General features: G+C 36.4%; 1 protein-coding gene across 9 annotated transcripts in view; it reads left to right on the top strand.

The window, feature by feature from the left end:
* DMD (dystrophin) overlaps window positions 1-18,675 on the top strand; it is a 1,316,184-nt gene that overhangs the window by 1,261,283 nt on the left and 36,226 nt on the right. For 7 of the 9 annotated variants that reach the window (XM_026096811.2, XM_064497835.1, XM_064497804.1 and 4 more), the window contains 6 exons: window positions 2,558-2,724; window positions 5,035-5,146; window positions 10,299-10,435; window positions 11,194-11,232; window positions 16,520-16,585; window positions 17,633-17,698. In XM_026096811.2, the coding sequence (XP_025952596.2) occupies window positions 2,558-2,724; window positions 5,035-5,146; window positions 10,299-10,435; window positions 11,194-11,232; window positions 16,520-16,585; window positions 17,633-17,698 (587 nt within the window). The remainder of the gene's footprint in view (window positions 1-2,557; window positions 2,725-5,034; window positions 5,147-10,298; window positions 10,436-11,193; window positions 11,233-16,519; window positions 16,586-17,632; window positions 17,699-18,675) is intronic. The other 2 variants (XM_064497819.1, XM_064497840.1) reach the window with 2 other exon arrangements.

Genomic DNA, 18,675 nt, shown 5'->3' on the forward strand with positions numbered 1-18,675 from the left:
CCCCCCATCACCAATAACAAATTGTTATTTGTAAGCTGGAAAGGGCTTTATGAATCTTACTTTATGATTCACTCTGTTATTACCATAAAAACTGGGAGTTCCATAGAAATGTGTTCAAGAAAAGAGCCACTAATATTCTTTGCAGCTTGCTCTTGTTGCTTCAGTTATGTTCTGTATGAATTCAGACTTCTTTCCTTATGTAAAATCTTTAGCTGCTGCCTTTACTGGATTTAGAGATTATTAAAAAAGTTGTAAGAGCAGAACAGGGAAGAGGTGAGAATTGTCTGTCCTATACTGTCTGACCCTGACTAGCATTTTTCCATGTGGCTTTAAATCTTCATATAATATAATTCAGAACCAGGTTTGATAAATTTTAATGCACCTGATCTCCCTGAGCGCACATTTTGTGCAGCCAGGATGCAGAGCTCTGGATAGGCAGCTATGGGGGCTGCAATCAACAGTGACTGCAAAATTAAAATAGATCTTTGAATGTTACAGAAAGTCTTTCATCACAGCAGAATTTTCCCTGCAAATTTAAAGCAACTACAGACATACAGAGTAGTGCTTTGAGCGGCTCATTTTTATTCTGTCTACAGCTTTCACTGCAACATTTCAATACATTTCACGTTTTGTTATTAGCAATAGCATATTTAAGAGATACTCAATATATTGGAAGTTTAGAGGACCTTTGTGTAGTCTACTAGTTAGAGTAATGCTTTGCCAATTTAGTTCCTGGCTGATGCTGGCTCACTGAGTGATTCACAGAAAAGTCAACCGCACCCCACCCCGCCTTTTTACTGCTGTAGTTGCTCACTGAAAAATAGATGTAGAAATGATCGCATTTTATAAATACGCCTTCCTCTTAAGAGACTTGTAAAATTAATTTAATTTTATTGAATTCATTGATGTGCTTCAGGAGAAGGCAGTATCCATTATTTTGTTGCCAGTGCTGGAATTTTGTGCTTTTGGTTTTCATTCTGTTTTTTTGCTGGGCGAGGTGGGGAGACGGGACGTGTGCTACCCTGAATGCTATAGCCACTTGAAAGGCCAGAGGAGTAAGATTCGATACAGAAGCTTTCAGACATATTTCAGTGTATTAAAAAGATTATTCTCACTTTGTACAAGACATGTAGTGAATATTAAGTTGCAAGAGAGTTGGTCTCAGTGTGTGGTTTGATGGTTTTACCCCAAACATCCGAAAAGGATGTGTACGACAGTACCAGAAATCCATTTACATGGATCTTAAATATAGTCATGGGAATCTTTAGATGGTTTCCTAAATTGGCATAAACATCCCAAGAAGACGACCTTGACCAAAAAACCTTATTTCTTTTCAATCAAAGTATTGCAGCAGCATTTTAAGTCCATTTTAATGCAATGCATTATTCAGAAGATATTCTGTGTTTTTTCATTTCTGTGGGCAGGGTTTCAGTCTCTAAGAAACTTTGTTTTACTTGGTCTGTGGTTATTGATCCCGTTAATTGGTTTGTCAAAGTTTATCAACAGTGCTTGTTTAAAACAAACAAACAACTAATTGCTTTTCTATATAGCTCTTTCCTTTAGATCAGTTGTGAATATTTTTCTCAAAATTGGTTGCTAACATTCTGCCAATATGGTATGACCATTACACCATTGATCACTGTCCCCTATTGCTGTGTGTTTCTTGTCTGTTTACTGTTTCTTGTTTTGTATTTTAAGTTTTGTGAGGTAGAAACTATATTTTGTTTTTGATGTTTGAACAGTGCCTGATGCAATAATATTGTTCTGAGACTAAGATTCCTGGAAGTTACTGTGGACCAGATGTATAAGCTAATTACAGTGTACTGTATAGATACAGTGGGAAGAAAGCAGAGAAAGAGTACTGCCAGCAAGTTTTCATAGACTCTTTTGCTATTGGCAGAGGGGCGAAAGTGGGAGGTCGTGCAATAAGAGACTAGATGTTTCACATTCTGTGGGACAGAACTGTATTGTGTTTTCAGGCAATGACAAGAAATTTAAAGATGAGTGAGAAGAGGGATTTTGAGGCACTTGAGAAGGCAGAGAGTTTACATGTTCAATAGCAGGCTTGAAGAGCGATTTTAATGGATTCCTTAGATGCATTGAAGAAAGGTCAGTGTGATGATGAAGGATGTTAGAGAAAGGAATTTTGATCGAAAGATGGTCTTTTTAATATTAGAAGTGAGAAACAATGCCATGCAAGTACAGATAAGAGAGAGGAAAAACCACAAGATCAGGCATCAGAGATGATCCTGTAAGTGGATGATTCTCTCTGTGACAGCATACGTGATAGTGCTGTCTGTTGTAATAGAAAATAAGAGAAACAGTTTTGAAATGTTAATAATAGTGTTCAGTTCCTGTTTTAAAGGCAGGATCCTGGAAGATTTTTTTAAATTTTATTTATTTATTAGCAAGGATAGGTGTACTTGGGGAAAAGCTCAAGAAGATTCAGGGAAAAGGTGTGCAGTAGGTAGGAAACTACTGGCTTGAACTGCTAATTAGCTGGTAATAAACAGATGAATTGTGCTCAGCCCTTGTCTTTCTTCCCCCTCTATTACAGGCCAATAATAAGCCTGAGATTGAAGCAGCCCTGTTCCTGGACTGGATGAGGCTGGAACCACAGTCCATGGTGTGGCTGCCAGTGTTGCACAGAGTGGCTGCTGCTGAAACTGCCAAACACCAAGCTAAATGCAACATCTGTAAGGAGTGTCCGATTATTGGATTCAGGTACAAATGAATTCCCCTTCTACTGTCTCTACTACTGTTCAGTAGATTGAGAGCTGTGTTTGTTTCCAGGCAAATCACGTTCTTGATTTTATACATGTTGTTCAGGAAAAAATAATTGTGACAGGGCAAAAGGAAGAGAGTGACACTTAGATTGGATAAAGCGGTACAGGAGTTGAAAATCAGATAACAAAATCCATTTATCAGTTTAGATATCTCTTCCTCTCAGTCCTGCTCTTGCTTCCATTCCTTCTGTGCTTCAAGCGAAGTATTGATAGATTGCACAATTAATACGATTTGTCTTATGTTCCATCTGTCCTGTAAGTGCAATTGTATTTTCTCAATTGGATCCTAATTAATTTCTTTCTATCGTGGTATAAAGCAAAGAAATGATTTGAAAATTTGTGGACGTGTAACGGTATTGTGCATTTTTCACAGAAAGAGGATTTAGTTGGTGGAATATTAACCTGGTATGCTAGAGGTACCATTATATTAAAATCATTTTTTTGTTCTGATTCTATTCAATTTATCCTCTGTAAGCACCACTTACTTAGCAATAATACGAAATCCTTGATTTTGAAACGTTGCTGAGGTATTTAAATATCTCAATCAAAACTATGGTTACTTACAGCAGTGAATAAGCCAGTGTGTTGTGAAATGGCTGTGTGTTGGTATGCTTGCTGAGAATCCACTTAACAGCTAAGTAAATACTCACTTTCAATTATGCTTAGATTTATTTTATTGCCTTGTTTCCGAATAGCTGCTTTGTATGGTTTGTGTCCTTTTTATTCATGGTCTTCTTTCACTGTTGGCATTTATCCTTCTGTGGTATCATGTTGTCTTCAAAGAGCTTTTTGTAATTTTGTTTCTAAAAGCCAGATAGACAACAGCAGCAGGCAGTGTCACATAGAAAAGCCATCATTTTGCTCTACATGGGAGAGTATGAATGTTGCTTTTTTATGTACGTATAGTGGGAAAGTGCTTTCCATGTCTATCTTTCTCCTCTCTAACTCCACAGGTAGTGAGAAACATGGAAAGTAAAGAACATGTTGTTTTGTTTTGAACCTGAGTTCTAATTCTGCAGGGCTGTTCCTCTGATCATCTAAATTCATCTCCTTCTGCTTTTATTCCCTTTAAATATCTCAGCTAGGAAATGGTAACTATTACTGAAGAGCTAAGGATGAGACGTAACTAGTTTAACACATCCACAAAGTCTAACTTTCCTGCTGTCAGATACGGTTTATGAAACTACTGAATTACTTATAAGGTTTCCCTGTAAGTATTTTCCTTTGTATCTGTATTTCCTTTCTATTGACTTGTCAAAGACAAGTAGATAGAATTGAAAAATGCAGCACTTGGAAAATCAAAGGATGGCAAGTGAATGGGTAGTCTAATAGTAAACACCAAGAACTGGGAAAGTGGACACTAGAGCTGTGTGCTTGCATCTAATTTTACTTGTCTGATCTCATCTCTCTCTTAAATTTATATAACAAATCTATTATCATGATAGTTGAATCTGTCTGTTACAGATTTTTTTTTCTCTCACTTTGCAAGTCATCGAGCCTCTGTTTACATACTTGACAAAAAGATACTGTATTGGAAGGCTTTTGGAAAGTTAATACTGTAAGCCTCAGTACATGTAAAACAATGCTCCTTTGAGGTTATTGTGCCTGAACACCTCTTATGCCTCTGACTCTTTCAAGCACTTCAGTGTAGCAGATACAACAGTTAGCTGTCTCCTAGAACTGATGAGACTAAATAATGGCCTGAAAGTGCACTGAGATTTTTGCAGGGATGGAATTCTGTATGTCCGAATTATTGTGATAGAGATGCTAGCAACTACACAAACAAATTCTTAGCTTGCATGCAGAACATAAGAATTTGCTGGAGTTACTTGTTTTTGTATGACTGACTTGAATTTTATTTGCTCAAGAATTTCTGTGTCAGGAATCATGATGGAGATGAAAACAAATGAAGTTAGGATCATAAAAACAAAAAGTCCAGTGGTGTCTTTTGTATGAGAGAGATTGATTCTGTAGAATTTTTTATTGTCACCCATTGTTAGAATTTTGTAGTATTTGTTATTTGTCTTTCTGAGATGCAGTTCTTTGATAAATATCTGTGCTTCATTGCTCTCTGATGGCAGCGATACCTGACACTTAGTGGCTAATGAACACTGTACTGTATTGTGCATTGTGTGACATCTCAGGGAAAAGGACTATTAACGCACAAAACTCCTTTACAAGTTGACATGAAGCATTCACACGCAAAGCCCTGAAGACATGTCTTTTTATTTTTTTCCTCCTATCTTAGGTACAGAAGCTTAAAGCACTTTAACTATGACATCTGCCAAAGTTGCTTCTTCTCTGGTCGTGTTGCAAAAGGTCATAAAATGCACTATCCAATGGTGGAGTACTGCACACCAGTAAGTAGCTGTTTTACTGACCCTTGCTGCCCATTATTACGTAGAAATGAGAAACTTCATTTGCTATGAGCAAGCTAGTGGAGCGTTTGGGTAGGCTTCCCCACCCCATAATTAAATCACCTTTCATATATTATACTCTTCAGCATTTTGTAACGCATTGTAGGAAGTTACTCCAGTAGTTTGAAGTAAAAAGAATTTAAGTTTCGTTGTTTGTACAATGCAGTGTCAAAGTATTTTGTTGTGTGCTAACGATTTGTTCCATGTTCAGTGTTATACAGTTCACTTTGTTTTCTGCAATGAGCCTATGATTTGTGCAAATACGTGTATTTGCATCTTAGGTCACAGTATTTCCTCTGTGTCAGTGTAAGGTTTTTCTTCCTTTCCCTGGCAAGTTGCCACTTCACTTCCCCTCCCCCCCCTTCCCCCCATACACTTTGGTTGCATTTTAAATGCTTTACTATTTAATAGTACCTTTTCCTTGTATGATGACTTAATGATACAAAAAAGTCAGGGAAGTGCTCAAAAGTAGCAGGTTAGATTTCATCTCTGAAGGTTGGAAGCCAGACTGTGCAATGCAGCCCATTTTTACTGTGGTGCATTGGTCCAGGTCCTCACCCTTATTTCACAGCTCTCAAGAGGATCACTTGTGCATAGATATTTCTTTTATATCAGACAGCTGTCAAAGAAAATTCCATATTACTCTCTTGGTGTGTTCCTTTCTCTTTTTGATCTCTTATGACCATGGCAGAGATGGTCAGACCGTGGCAGAAATTAGAGGAGCTCTCAAGTCGACCTTTCACAATACAGGATGACTGAGCTTTCAGCCATCTTTGCTATTGTTTGTGGTGCTATTGAAGCATTGCACTCTCTGGCTATCGTTTCCTCATGTGATAGGATGGTCACTAGTCTTATACTTTTGTCTGCTAGTCAAATGTAAATGTTAAAAATAAAGCATCAAAATTATACATAGGCTAGCCTAATGAAAATATGAGAATGGTTTCTGAATCTTCATCCAAACCTAAAAGGCATGGCATGAATGAAGCTGACTATCAGCTTTTCCTAGAAACTTCAGGAAACAGAGAAGAGTTGCTCCCTTAAGATATCATACAGCAGAAACATTTTTATCAGTTTTAATTCATTCATACTTTTTATATTGCCTATCAACTTTTACTGTAGCATTTATATGGCACTATTTAATCAGAATCTCTGCAAGAGCGACTAGTTTGTTTTTGCTAGGTTTTTGTCATTATTCATTGGCTGCTTCTTTTTAGCATCTTTCCATACTGTTTAAGGTTACTAGAAAAGGGGGATTTGCCTAAACTGATCAGAAGGAAATTCTATGACTACCTAGACAAGTCCTAACAGACTTTTCTATTGCAGGCATTCCTAGAGCAAACTGTAATGATCTGAGTGAGTGACAGACCATATTAGAGCATTCCTTTAAACTGTAGCTGAAAAAAATTGTGCTGAATTGGCTACTGTTTTGTTTCCTTGTTTGCTACTTTTCTTCTGCTAATAAGTGATGTGAGGAATTTGTGAATGACGCACACACAGAGTGTACAGAACAACATATTGCTACCATTTTCTTACCTGTATATTAAGATGTGTGTTGAGGAAAATGTGAAAGGAGAGAAATGAAGCAAGACTGCGAGACACTCCCATACCCTGAAGCAACTCATTGCAATACATGTCCAACAGATTTCTGTTCTTCCAAGAATACAGATTACTAATGGGCGAATGTAGTGAGAAACAGAAAACTTGCAATTGCATCCAGATTGCTGAAATCAGAATAAAGAACCATTTACAGACAGTAAATTTTTTTGTAAATCCTGAACTCCAGCAATCCATGCTAATGTGCCGTGCCTTGCTGTACCAGCAGTAAGCTGAATTAGAGAAGGATTAACTGAAAAAAGTGAATGTGGTACACAGCAAGCTCTGACCTTTTTTGTGTTACCGCTATTGAAAAAATAAACCTAAGTACTGTGTGACTGAACAAGACATCTACTGAAGCTATCATCTGTAATATGTGATTTTTTTCTGAATGAATGAAGAGAGTTTTGCAGGTGGCAAAGCATTTTTCCTGTTAGTCTAGGCAAAGCTCTCACCTTAGAATTCATTTTAACATACAGAAGCACATGATGCCTTGTTTGATGTATTTTTGAAATAGCTAAATGTGTACAATTAACAGTGAAGTGTTGGATATTATTTCTCCTCCCCCTTGCTTCCAGGAAACTGTAGTCTTTAGTTCTGCTCAAAGGGAATTTGCGAACTTATGCTACGTGTCCAAGGAATGTGATAACTTTCTTTTCCTGCAAGAGGTTGAAAGATACAGAAAAAGGGCAAGGCAGTTTCCTAATTTTTATTTAGACAGAAAAACTATGTTTATTTCTGCAAGCAACACAGCTCAATTTATTGTTCAAAGATTGGGGTTAACAGTGACACACTGACATGAAAAAATATATTGATTGGGGCAGGCATGTCAGCTGAGATTTCTTTATACAGCAAGTGTTTACAATTGGAGCTGAGATCTGGGGTGCTGCGTTGGCAGCGTGCTTATCTAAAACAAACCGCAGAAAGTCAGACAACAGCAAAGCTCACCTTATGCCAAGAAGTAGCTTTGGTAGGGGCCCAGCTGCCTATGTATTGCTTTGATTTAAGAGAGCTGGGTTGCTATAGATGAGAGGCTTTAATGCCACTGTTTCTTCCTTATAAACCAGTTCTGATGAGAGTTTTGTTGTGGATGATTTTGCTCTGAAATGGAAAATGTTACATCTGTGGAATAAAGTAGAAAATTTAGTTGAAAGTAGCCTTAATCTACCAGCTTGTCCATGTAATAATCACATTTTATTTGCCTTTATTGAGCTCCTTGAACATTTTTGGAATTGAAATTGGAGTGTTTGAGAAGTGCCTCGTGCTTCTGGTTGTCCTTGGAAGACATACCTTCTTCTTGGCACTCTTGTGATACCAGCTTTCAAATTAGATTGTGATGTTTCTGTGGGAGCATACAATTTTACCATTAAGATTCCATGTAGATAGTTCCGGGGAGCAAGCAACATCTCTAGTTTATAAGATGGAAGGGGAAGGGTGTTTCACAGTTAATCATGCTTGAAAACCCTTAGTCCAAGTTACAGTAAAATGCAATTAAAAGGGTTTACAGGAAAATATTAATAAACATTCATAAATGACACAGGTGAACAAAAAAACCCAGAAAAATATGCTTATTCTATTTGTATCTAGATTAAATATTAGAAGTCTTTCTCTCTTCCCAGCTGACTTGCTATATTTGTTTTCCTGACACTGACCTTGTTAGGAATTCTTTTAACAGACACTGCAGATTGCATTCATTACAGAGAATTTCCTCCTGGCGGAAAATGCTAGGTCTTATCAGTGCATCCCTTTGCATCTGGAGTCCTCTCAGTGATCTGGACGTATTTAATCTCTCCCTTCCCCAAGATGTCTTTACCTCTAAGGTATTGACGAAGTAATGATTAATATTGTTGAGCATTATCTCAGTTTCTTGAAAATACAAATGTTGCTTTGTTAAGACCACATGTCATCTTCATCTCCTGTATGTGACTGTGAAAAATCAAAAAGGCAAATGTGAAACTCCTGTTACCCTCCTGTTTGGACCTATGTACCCTTTTGGTCTGAAATGTCTCTATCAACTGAACTGATTTTACGTCAGTCTATACATTGAAAAACATACAGCGTATAAAAGACGTAAGTACATATTATTCATTATTGGCTTTTGATGAAACTGAATATGAGAATAATGAATCATTTGAGACAACAGCAAATTTGGGATGTTTGACCCCAAATCTTTTCTTCTGTAACAAAGAAAAATAGTATAATTTTGAGAGAAAAAAATCAGTGCCTGGACCATCAGAATGTTGGTAGGTATCCTCAGCAGAGGCGTGACATCTGTCCTTTCTCGCGCATATTACTTTTCAGGGCATCCTAAATTTTCCTATCTGAGCAATCATTAAATATATACCTATGAAATATGAAAAAAATATATATATATGTGTGTATGTGTGTATCAGCAGCTCTGGGGAAGTTGGCATGATGGATAGATCCCGGCACCTCCTTCCTTTCAAAACAGAAGTCATAGAACTTACTAAAAAATGTCAGATAGATTAACTTTCCCTCATTTCTTTCCTTCAAATTAGATACAGTAGAGAAGCAATATCCTTATGTGGGTCAGGAAAAACTTAGCTTCCTGTAGAATAGCAGTATTTCAGGGTCGAGTTTCCCTGTGAGGTGTAAAGAACTGGATATAAACTGAATAAAGTAACTGAAGTTTTCCATTAAAATTCTTCAGAAAAGGATCATCTGATTCTTAATCATACTCGCAAGAAGTCTTACATCTTCCCAGCAGAGATACTTTGAACTCTTTCTGGCTCATTCTGGTGTTTAGGGGATGAATGCTTCTTTTTGCTCCTGTACTGGTCTCTATAGGAGAAAGGGAGCTGAGTGCAGATGACAAGGTAGAAAGTTTTGTGTAAATAGCACTCTTTTCAGGTTATTGATCTAAATGCTTGCTAGCTTCAGATTGAACAGACACAAGAAGAGACAACGGATCTAAGAAGTTTCAGCAGCTCTTACCATTTTTCTGTTTTTCTTTGATCAAAATGTTAAAGGCTGAGAAGGGAAACTTAGAAGAAAATTTACCAGAAGTATTAGGCTGACTTTCATGGACTGACAAATCTGTGAGCTGTAAACAAAGAATGTGTAGTAAGATGGGAGTCAGTCAGTAAAGCAGCCTGCTGGTCAAACAGACAGACTTCTTTTACAGCCATTTTAGTGCTGTAGAAAGAGCAGGCAAAGAATTGCAAGCCAAATCAGAAATGACAGATTCTTACCTAATTACTGTTTGCAGTCTTCAGATCACCTGACAAGAGACATGAGCCTGTTACTACAGGTTTTGGAGCTTCCCATTTTTCTTTTTCCTACCCTACTAGCTGCGTCATTTTGAAATACATTTTAGGACTACAATGATACATGCATAAAATTTGAGATTCCAGAGGTCAAGTCATTGGCAGCTCTGCTTGGTGAGGCCACAGCTCTTTCAAATGCCCCAGCAAAGGAAGAGACGAGTGAAGACAGTAACAACCTCATGAAAGGTGATTTCATTGTGATTTGTGGCTTTCAGACAACTTCAGGAGAAGATGTCCGTGACTTTGCCAAGGTACTAAAAAACAAATTTCGAACAAAAAGATATTTTGCAAAGCACCCACGAATGGGCTACCTGCCTGTGCAAACTGTCTTGGAGGGAGACAACATGGAAACGTGAGTAGCTCTAAAGTGTATAAGTAGTAATTCATTTGGTATGCTCTTTGAGCTCCCCAGCTGGTGCCAACTCCCTTCACTTCCTAAATGCATAAAGCCTCCTTATTTCTTTCATTTTTGTTAACTTTGTCTGACAGGAAAACACAAGCTGGGATTTCAATTGCCATTCCCTTTATTTTCATCTATCCTTAGAGGAACTTAAATTTCAGTTGGTAAAAGAAAAATACTGTCTTACTGACAGCCTTATAAGCTTTTAAATTTGATACAACAATTTGGAAACTAATGATCTGTTCATTAAATTTTTATTTTCTTCCAAGTGGATATCTTTCTGTGTTTGTATTTATTGTAGATGACTGTGTTTGCAAGCTTCCCAGCTGATTTCTTCTTTTTTCACCGTATAAATTCAGTCTTATTAAATGGCTTTGAAGTATTTATGGGGGGGGGAAAGGAATAATGATACACATGGAGAAATCAATGAGTAAACCAGTTCCCTTTGGTTTTCTTACAAGTTTAATCAGTTGTCTAATGGCAATTGCACACAGCTTGTCCTCTCTGTCTCTCTCTCTCTCTCTCTTTTTTAATTTTAGATTTTAATTTTTTTTCACTTTTTGGTTGGTTGCTTTTCATGGCCATTCATGTTGGTCTGTTGGATTTTCTGTTTTCAGTTGTTGTTTTTTTTTTTATTTATTTTTCTGTAGTTATTTTGCTGCTGAGTTTCTTCTGCCTCTCTCTTCACCTCCTCATTTTTTGTCTTGCAGTCCTGTTACTCTGATCAACTTCTGGCCAGTAGATTCTGCGTGAGTACTTTTGCTGAAGTGTGCTGCTGCTGCTACTGCTGCTGCGTTCCCTCACTTTTTTTTTTGTTTGTTTCCTTGTTTACTTTTACATATGTTCATTTCCTTCTTTCTTTGTGATTATTTCCTCTGGTAGACTTTCTAATAGAATGGGATAAATCTAGGAATTCCCAGCGATCATGAAATATGTACTGTATACTCTCTCTGGAGTATGTATTTTCATTGAATTAAGTGGGATTTTGGTGCAGTGTCCTACTAATGCTTATGAGAACCTGTCATTTAAAAATGTGTGTTTCTGGATAAGTATGGATCCCTTTGAATGTAAACTAAATGCTTTTTGAAAGATATAAATTGAATTTTATGGATTTAATTCACTTTCAGAAATGACATTGTTTTGTAAATAAGGCCATTGTTTAGGTTTTATGCACATCTGTACTCACCCCCACACTCACGTGACCTGATAATCCAAAGTTCACTGGATATTTTATTACAGTTTTTTAGCTATAGTAAGACTTGTGAAAGCAGATCAAAATGGGGAAATGTCTTTTCCATATTTTTTCAGAAGTTAAAACAGGATTTTTCAACTAAGAACTGGATTTTCATTCTTGCACGATTCCTGCACGTGCATTGTCTTACTGTTGTAGTAATAACCTTAGCATAAACTAAAGATACATATTTAGCATTGTGGCATTTGCTACTACTTGTGTTATATGGATGATTTTAGAATAATGTTAAATAAAGATTATTTTTAATTCACATATTGATAAATATTGAGATACTAATAAACAGAAATTTATATATTTCTAGTAACATGGTTAAATGTATATGGCTTGCACCTTCGTTGAATTTTTGATAGAATAAACAGTAGTGAAATGGATACTTTGGAATATTGATTTATAATTTTCATTTGGAGCACAAGCCATTGTGAAGGCAGTTGAAGTGCTCTTCCTCTGGGAAGCTGACTTTAAGCAACCAAGAAATCCACACACTACTGCAAACCCACAGGATCCACCCACAGAAAATTTCGAAGGCTAGAGCCAGACTGAAATAGAGGGGCTTTGAACTTTAGGATGCATTTGTGTTTGTGAATGCATCTGGGAGTAATTGCAGCATACCATATACAAAATTGTGGATCTAGATTTCTTATCTTTAAAACAAATTGAAAAGTTAAAAGTAACTTTTTAAATAAAGCTTGGATGATATGGAATGTCACTACTGTTTCTGGCATAACATGAAATTAAGCTGCTATAGCATACTTAACTTTTAGGCACAGTGCCCCTGCTTCACTTACAGAAATAACTTTGTGGCATGCCTAAGATAATACCTGCACACCAAAGGTTAAGGGTTGTATACTACAGGGAGTTTAACTTGCAGGTAGTACTTCAGACAGCTTGAGACATATTAAGAAGCAGGATTTGTAGGGAAAGGTAACAACTCTTAGCCGACCAATTCAGATATCTTCATGAACGCAATCCTTTCATCTGGTCTGACAAGAAAGCAGAAAATTAAAAAGCAGAAATAATTTTTCTTTGTTCTACTAGCTTCATTCCTTCCCTTAGTGCTAGACCACCAGGCTTACAATACAAGTTACTGAGCAAGCCAGGTTTAAAGCTATTTCTCAGTTACCAGGCTAATTCCAGCTTTGGCAGTCAAACCTCTTACTTTGATTATCAGAAAAGTTTCCTATGTCCTCTGAGATATTGTCTTATTCTGGTGCTTTTTTTCTGATAATCTTCAGTCCTGCATAACCTGACAGCATGCAACAGTGCTAGCGCTACCCTGGCATCAACAACGTGTTATAATGTCTGGGGTTGTTTATAAATATCTACATATATATTTTTTGTTAGAAGTTAGTGCTTCTGACTGGTTATTAGCTGATGTTTTACATATATTCTGGTTGCCGTGCATTAAAGGGGCAAGTCATGCATTTTGCAAGAGAAGTTATTTCTTTTTACTTGGACTGGGGACTGTCACTGGGACAAATACAGTTACATGATTCCATACTTTCAGGAGGCATCAACTGAAATGCCGATAGCAAGAAAAGTATCATCATCTTTTCACACAAGTTTCCGTGAACATAGAGAATTGCAGTATATGGTATTCGCCACTCAAGTGCCACTTGACTTTATTGGAATTCTTAAGGCTATTACTGCAGACACCATCTTGAAAAATGTAACTGTGGTGTCTTACTAAAAGGAATTTATACCTTGGTTAAACATTGGCTGTGCTTCTAAGCCTCCTTACTGACTACTCAAACTGATTATGTGAGCTGGTTTCATGTCCTCAGAAAGTAAGGATAGTGAGCTCTTTTACTGATAGTCGTCTAAGAATGAATCTACACAACAGACTGCAGTGCAGCACAGTCATTCTCAGGCTAGTTCAGATACTGCCTGTAAACAACTAAATTCAACACTAAAACTTTGCCGTGCTCTTCAACATGTTTCCTTTATAAGCAAATTTTTAAAAAACTCAATGAGGTAGATCGCTACTGCAGTATATTCTGAAGTGTAGACAAACTGGAAAATATAGCCCCATCACATGCCTGTAGTTGGCAGAGAGGCACAATCAATTTGAACAAGTTACACACATTTGTTACATTTTTCTTAAAAGAAAAAAAAAGTTACAATTTACTCTTTTGTCATAGGAGGAAAAAAACATCAAGATAAAGCTGAGGGTGTTTTGGCATTATTAAAAATTAAAACCCTTACCCTTCCTACTTTCATTTCCACCTCAGGAATCATACCTCATTTTCAGAAGTATGTGGAAGGAAAAAGCCATTGACAGTTTCCTATGTAAAGTATTTGTGTTATATACGTGTCTCCACAGAAGTCCTTGGAATATTTTAAATACAGGGGTAGGAGGAACACCCCCATGGAGTGTACTGGGTCAAATATAAGGTGCATTGAACCCAGTATCCTGTGTCTGATTCTAAGCAAAGTCAGGTACTCCTAAATGCATATGAGGACATGACAAGGATATATGAAGAATTAGCTCAAGAAAGAAGTCTATAAATAGTATTATTGTAACCCACTGAATTATTTTACATTTGAATTGTGGAAGTGCCTAAAATGAGAGAATAGAATTTGAGATTAAATCAGGTTTTATTTTAGGGGTTTTTTTGGCTTTGGATCAGTTTTTCACAAAACTGTCTTAACATTTTATGTTTCAATAATAAGATATATATGCTAGATTCGTGTTCATACTTTTTAAGTCTGTTTCTCGATTTATATTAGTTTTACTTCCTTTGGTGCACTAGAATCATACCTTGTTCACTTCTAACAGTAAAGCTTAGTTTCAAGACAGCAGGTATGCAATCATGCAGACAGGCTGTAGTTTGAATCTTTTACCTTGCACTGCTGCGAAAGGGAGCATCACTTCTCTTCCACCTTTGGCCAGTTGGTCCCAAACAAGTGCTGTCCTTTCCTGTGTACTGGTACAAACACATGTGCAGTCCTAGCATTAAAACAGATGAGGAGAATGATCCCGCTCAAAACTAAAGCTGCTTTTAACACAAATTTCCTAATCTGGAGACAGTAGTAGGAGCAGAAACACAGTGTGCGTTGAGAACAAGATCTCTTCTTTCACTGATAGTTACTTGTTAGACCAGCTTAACACATACTGTATGTCACACAAATAAATTAATGCTACCCACATTTTTTTTAATCAGAAAAGTGTTATTATCTTGCTCTGTAATCCACTGCTCTGGATAAATTGCACTGTTTTCCCACTCTTTTCCCTTCAGTGTTGATGTTCTTACGCAAAATAGGCTATCAGGTTGCAGCAAATCAATTGCCCATCTTCAGGCATCTCTGTTGTACTGAGGAACTCTGTGAGCTGAGTATTTATCTGCTGATTTGCTCTGGTAATGTTTGAGTATATGATGGGTAAATTTAGAGATGGAGACCAAAGCTCACTTCAGATAAAATGAGATTCATGATACTTCACCTATAATGTATTACAAAGAAAAGCTTTCTCGTTGCCTGAGAAGAAGTATTGATGATAATTACTTTTGTATTTATAGCTATCGTCCTATGAATTCTGAAAGATCCTAATTTTCTAAAGCACTTTGTAGGCTGATACAAAAACTGGAAGATGACCACTGATGTGTAATGATTCTCTAGTAGATTACTACAGGATTATTGAACTCCTGACAGCAGAATTATACACTACAAGACTGTTACAGTTTTGAGTTATAATCAGTAAATGCAGAACTTATTTTATCCACTCTTGAAATGTAATGCAATCCACATTGGACAGAACCAGCTTAAACCACAGTATATAACAATTTAAAATAAGGGGAAAATACTTCATCCATCAGGCGTTCTAAAAAGGGTTCCTAATAATAATAAAGAGACAGAAGGTAAAATTTAGCTAAAATTTGAAGTTGTTGTACGATCTGGGAAGCTGCATCATTTTTTATTTTTCTAGCACATCCTGTTAGACTGGCAAAATTCCACATCACATTATAGTACTTTCTACCAGTACAACCTTCTCTGAACTGCATATTTTGCTAAAATAATTATATCATTGCAGTTTTCAAGATTGAAGTCAGAACAACATTCCAATTCTTGTGAAAAGTCCCATTAATTTTTTTGATTGACAGAAAAAAGTGAGGAGGAGCTCATACCATCTCATTTGTCAGGCAGGAAATGCAAAATAGAACAGGTAATAGTATAACACACTGATTTATTGGTTCAAATTGCAACATTGGAAAGAAGCCAGACCAAATCATCAGTTTCTGCAATGTGTTATTAAAGGCTCATTTCAGACATTTTATCTTTCCTGTATTTATTCCTAATTGATCATGGAGTAAGTACTGAAAGGCACATTTAAATGGAATGTGCTTCTGCTGGACTAGAAACATATATTGGAACAGGGAAGGAGATAGAGAAAAGATTTTCAATGACACATGAGAGGAAGGCTTTCAGAGCACACGTAGAATTGTGAGTAAAACAGAATTATGAATGAAGCAGGCAGGTGTGAAGGAGAATCGAGGAGAAGGCTCATCTGTAAATCCTTTAGGAAAAGGTTCTTCAGGTATTTGTGAAAAGAAAAGTCATCACCACAGACAAATTGCAAAATTGTCACAATCCTGTCTTGTATCACAAAACACTCTACTGGTGACTTGAGGAAGCATGCACATCACAAGGATCAGAAGTATAACTTGCTGTTTATCAAACATAAGCATAAGGCATAGAAATGCAAGGACATAGCCATAGACATACCTAAGTGTCTTTTTTACTTTTAAAGGGGTATTGTTTGTGATTAATCAGTGTTTTCTGCCTTATAGGCCTGCCTCGTCCCCTCAGCTTTCACATGATGATACTCATTCACGCATTGAACATTATGCTAGCAGGTATGAGACCAGCTGGACATTAGGCAAATCTTTCTTTAAACAATCCTTTAAAACAAAATCTCAAAAGCTAGCTGCTCCCTGAATGGTTCTTGAAGAAATACAGGGTTTGGGGTTTTGTTTTCCCACATCTGGGATGCAGAGTATAACCTTTAACTACTACTAATCATTTCATCAACTAACTTGCATGCCAGAGCATGTACTTGATTAAAAATGGCCTTTAGTTTCTGTGCAGGTCTTTGTTAAGGCATGCATTCAGTTTAAACAGTGTTTTATTTTTAATATAGACCCTGATGTAATTATGTAAATCAGAAGAGCTGAAACCTCCAAACTGCACATGGATCTCAGATACCATAATTAATTCACATTTCAGTGTTAAGTCATTCACCATAAGAAATGCTGCAGACAGGACCTTGGTTTGGAGCATAAAAATAGTAGTATATCACTGCTTTAGTTCACTTGTCCACTTTCATACTGCTTTTAACAGTTGAAAAGTGGGTTAATTACATAAATACAAAAAATAAAATGTTTTTCTACCAAGCAGGTTAATTTGCAGGGGCTGAGATAGTGAAAAATAGTTATTCCAACTTCCTCTTTTCCTCCCAAAAAAACCATGATCAACAGAGGTATTTTCTAAATTATACAGTACATGTAGGAGAGACTAAATGTTGAAAACCAATGAGAAATGACTGATCATTTCAGTTCTGTGATGGCATTGACAGATATAGAACAATTTGTGGAATCCCCTGGCATCTCAAGGCCTGTCTTTGATTATGAAATTAATTAATCAAGAGGAGTTGAATGTAACCTCAGAGGAAGAGTTGAAAACAGAAGTGAGTTTAAACAGGTCGTTGTAATATATAAACAATTACTCGTGATAGCTTATTGCAAAACCTTTTGGTAACCAACAGTGAATGTAAATTCATCTGTGTTTCAAATACTCTAAGTCATTAAAAACATGACATTCTTTAATTCTTTCAGGAATGTTAGAGCAAGCAAAATTTCTGAAAAACACTATTGATTTTAATGAATTTGTTTATTTTTCCATAGGCTAGCAGAAATGGAGAACAGCAATGGTTCTTATCTAAATGACAGTATTTCACCTAATGAAAGCATGTAAGTAGACTGTTCTAATATTTTTGATACGTGTTTTCTTAGGTAGGTCTGCAACTTGTAATAAAATTTCATCAAACAGAATTTACATGGCCATGTCCCACACCTGGTTCAGTTTCATGATGAACTTCTCATGTTCTTTCAGTTTATATAGTGGTGTCTGGATTTATGGTTTATAGCTTAATACCTAATTTATGCAACAGATGGTTAATACTTTCAAAATTAAAATTACTAATTTCTCAAGAAAAATTACTCATTTATTCAGCAAACACTTCCCATATTGCTTGGAAAAAATGCTCATCATCTGATGCGTTTCAAGGACAAAGAAAAGTCATCTCCTCTATCTGAACTGCAAGCTTTGCGGTTGATGAAATTACTGTAAGCTAGAAAATGTTGTGGGGAAAATTTCACTCAACAGGCTAGTGAGACTATACAGAAATCTTTCGTCTACAAGTAACTGAAATACATTGCCAGTAAAACCTAGGAGTGACTCATCCTCACCATGAAATATCAAAAGTAGTAAACCTTAAGCTGGACAGATCACTGACAAGCATTCATTTTACTATTTTATATTTAAAATCTTACATAAAAGTTAAAGTGAATTTGAAATGTTTTCAAAACATTAGTTCAATTTAATATCACATTGAGACATTTCTGTGGTTTTCTGACATGGTCGTATATTTCTCCTTTTCCATGGCTTTCTTTATCTTGTTTATCTCCGAGTGCACACAACCACAAAACTGACTTTGGGTAATGCTTTCAAAAACAGCATATAAGCACATAAATCACTGGAGTGCTTGAAGATTTGTTCTTGGTTAACTAATGGCATAGAAGAAGCCATAACATAGATTCTAAACAAATCAAATATGAAAAAAAATAACGCCCAATATTCTTAAATATTTTTTCTATTCTATGTAGTGTGATCCTTACCACAGTGTAACTTTTTTGTTTTTTAATTCAGATAGTATCTTCTTTCTACT

Source organism: Dromaius novaehollandiae, chromosome 1 (genome assembly GCF_036370855.1).
Source record: "Dromaius novaehollandiae isolate bDroNov1 chromosome 1, bDroNov1.hap1, whole genome shotgun sequence".
Classification (NCBI taxonomy): domain Eukaryota; kingdom Metazoa; phylum Chordata; class Aves; order Casuariiformes; family Dromaiidae; genus Dromaius; species Dromaius novaehollandiae.